Source organism: Nicotiana attenuata, chromosome 6 (assembly GCF_001879085.1).
Source record: "Nicotiana attenuata strain UT chromosome 6, NIATTr2, whole genome shotgun sequence".
Taxonomy (NCBI): Eukaryota; Viridiplantae; Streptophyta; class Magnoliopsida; order Solanales; family Solanaceae; genus Nicotiana; species Nicotiana attenuata.
Genome location: NC_031994.1, coordinates 55,008,995 through 55,012,110, shown reverse-complemented (window position 1 = coordinate 55,012,110; position 3,116 = coordinate 55,008,995). Strand labels below are relative to the sequence as shown.

General features: G+C 37.2%; 1 protein-coding gene across 1 annotated transcript in view; it reads right to left on the bottom strand.

Moving 5' to 3' along the window:
• The window catches only part of LOC109227851, an 8,122-nt gene continuing 5,119 nt past the window's right edge, over positions 114-3,116 (bottom strand). Inside the window, exons 3-5 of the mRNA XM_019393044.1 lie at positions 2,303-2,612; positions 2,156-2,212; positions 114-795 (exon numbers count right to left, since the gene is read on the bottom strand). Coding sequence (XP_019248589.1) covers positions 293-795; positions 2,156-2,212; positions 2,303-2,612 — 870 coding nt within the window. The 3' untranslated portion in view covers positions 114-292. The remainder of the gene's footprint in view (positions 796-2,155; positions 2,213-2,302; positions 2,613-3,116) is intronic.

The window sequence follows — 3,116 nt, the reverse complement described above, 5'->3', positions numbered from 1 at the left end:
TACGGACTGCATATTGGAGATTACTCGACACATAAGGGCCAAATACTATTTTTGAAGAACATCTAATTGCATCTTCTAAGCCAAGCACCAGATGTGACTGCAGGAAACATAATCTATTTACTCATAGTATTGAAATGTAATCGCCACTTTAAACCAAGCACCAAGTATGAAATACAAAAGCTAGTCCCTATTTTTAGTCCTAGGATTAAGTGCTATAGGGCCCTCCAAACACCACCCAGTGATTAATTCATCAACCTAGCATAGCCAAATAACAACCACAACTCAACATTATTCACTCTCTTTTTCCACTTGGAAAGGATAGATGTCTTACTCTTTCGCTTGAATCTCCGACTTGTGCCTGCTGCTGCGTGACATCCACAGAGGATAAAAGTCCTACTGTACTTTCAATGATGTCAGGAATAGGCATAGCCTCTCCATAGCTTGACATTGTACTGTCAGGCATGACAAAATCTCCAAGATCATAATCTACCATGTGCTGAGATGTTGCATATAAAGCTCCAGCTGATATTGTGTCTCCATTGCATGCCGAGAATGTAGGGCTACGAATAGAGCTAGCCTGTCCATCAAATGACATCAGATTCTCAGAGGAAGAAAACTTTATTGCATTTTTCGTCATCACTGTATCAAGTTGGTCCTTCAACTTATGAACCCGACTATGTACAAGTTCAATTTTGCGAAGGATCTGCTCAAGAAAACTATTGCTGCTTTCCAGAATTGACAAATCATCATCATTACCAAACTCATCATGGCCATTGGATTTCTGTTCTGCCAGTGCTATGTCAGAAAGAAAAAAAAATCAACATAAGGGACATCCAGTGAAACTATATTACCAAAACAATTTGTTAACATATCTATGCCTTTAGTAAAGATGCCAGAAGGACAAACACTTTAAACTCAACATTAAGATTGACATACTTTTGAGCATAAACTGTAGTGAAGTTGTTCAAGTCCTTATTCGGAATATTTAAACTTGGGCAGACGTGAACTTGACATCCTCGCTGCTCATTTTCGAATTTCATAATTACCTATAATACTTTGTTTGATGAAAGAATAAATATAGCAGACAGAGCACAGGCTTATATTCTATATTTCGAAAGTTTATCATTCATTAACTAGTTTTATGCTGATAGACACAGTCGGAGCACAAGTTATATGCACTTCCAAAATTCTAGAGCTTTAAACATGTCAAACAAAGTTCATAACATCTGAGCTAGAACTATCTGGAATATCATGCGTCATTGCTCTCCGAAGTATGAAGATAAGAAGGTCCGTGCATACTGCACAGAGATTTAGTAACTAGTCATAAGTTAACCGTTAAGCGTTACATGGCTCAAGATAATCACCTTCAAGCTTGAATACATTACTGGCGCATTTCCGGTCTATGCCAATTTAGGGCCTATGGTTTTCAAAAGGGTGAATCTTCCTTGGTAAGAAAATGAAAAACGCAAAAGAGTTGCAAGTGAGCCCACAGTGCATCATGCATGACTACAATATGAGTTTCAATCAAAATGAGACACATCAGAGCGTCATTGCAGTTTCGAAATAACAGGTCCAACTCTTTTCTAGGGAACAACGACAACCAAAATTAATATAGGCACAAATTTGTTCTACAATTGCCTATGGGCAATGCACGTGTAGGTTATTCAACCAAGCATGTTACTCTATTTGGAGTGACATGTAAACTTGAGGAACATGCCAGAGGGTTTTGACAAAATTATAAAACAAATTTGCAACTTATGTTGCTTCAAAATGTGTGACCATAAAAGAATTGGTTATTCAAGAATTGAACGTTCCAGGAGAATGACGGAAACATCAAACATTAGTTAAGAGAAAAGAATTCTATAAAGGTATCAGAATTTCACTTTATCTGCCCCTAAAAAGATTAGTATTTCCTTACCAATCAACAAACTAAAAAAAAAAAAGGAAAGAAAAAAAATATTTTATTTGGTTTTTTCTCATTGACAAGCGGACATTGTAAGCAGGTAGGCAACCTAGGTGGCTGAAATAACAAACCAAAGGCAGAAGAAATCCCAGCAATCCATACTCTCTTCTACAAAGGGAGAAGCAGAAGATAAATGATATGAACTCATTTACTGGTAAATAATTATGGGAAAGCGTGAACATTTATACATACCTGCATTACTAATATCATCTCCAGCTGGTGTACCATCCAAATCCAGCTTTTTATTTTCTGCAAGATATCACATGCCAAAATAGAACTTATCATGGTGGCAAGAGACATCGGTTGCCAAGCAAAAATAGAATGGAGAAGAAATCATACCAAAATAAGAGAAAAGGTTATGAGTGGACATTTGTGCTGCAATATCTGTTCCATCCTCAACTCTTTTCCTCTTTCTCCTCTTCATGGTTTTTTTCCTGTGCCTTGGATAAACAAATGGCAATGATTTCGAGCCTGACTCTTCCAAAGTAGCTTGATCTAATGCCCTATGTTTTTTCCCATCAAGCGCTGATATCTCTCTGTTGTACCTTGCTGCCTGCAACTGAAGCTCTTTCATCTTGAGTTCTGCCCATTTACACCGCCACATTATGGGATGTATAAAGTCTCTCCAGTGAGCAGTTAACTTTTTCTCCTGAAATATGTAAGCAGTCAGTTGAACACAATCAAATATTTACACTGTTCGACTTCAGTTAGCTCACGCATGCTGTAAGTTACTTACCTATATCGCCTATCAACTAAATCAAGCAGAAATAACGTCTTCTAGTAAAGGTATAAATAAGGAAATTCCCCAAAGGGAATTTAAAAGTAAACCAAAGCTAATTCCATTCCATGCGGATGCGTTATATCGTTTACAGCTTAAAGCAATTTCTCCACATAATACAAGAGTCTAAATGTTTAAAAGCTCAGATCTCAGGGGACTCTATACAAGGACCTGACAAGCCTAAAAGTACACAACAAGCTTTGAAACAACTGTCAAGCTAAAAGTGGATGCTGATTGAGTTAACGCTTGATAAGTTCCTCTAAGAAAGCACTGTGATTGACGTATTGAAAGAGGTTTAAAGATCATAAGCAGTAGTACTACGAGTTAATTTTAACGCAGGACGTACATATTTAGTGGTATTCTACGCACTATATG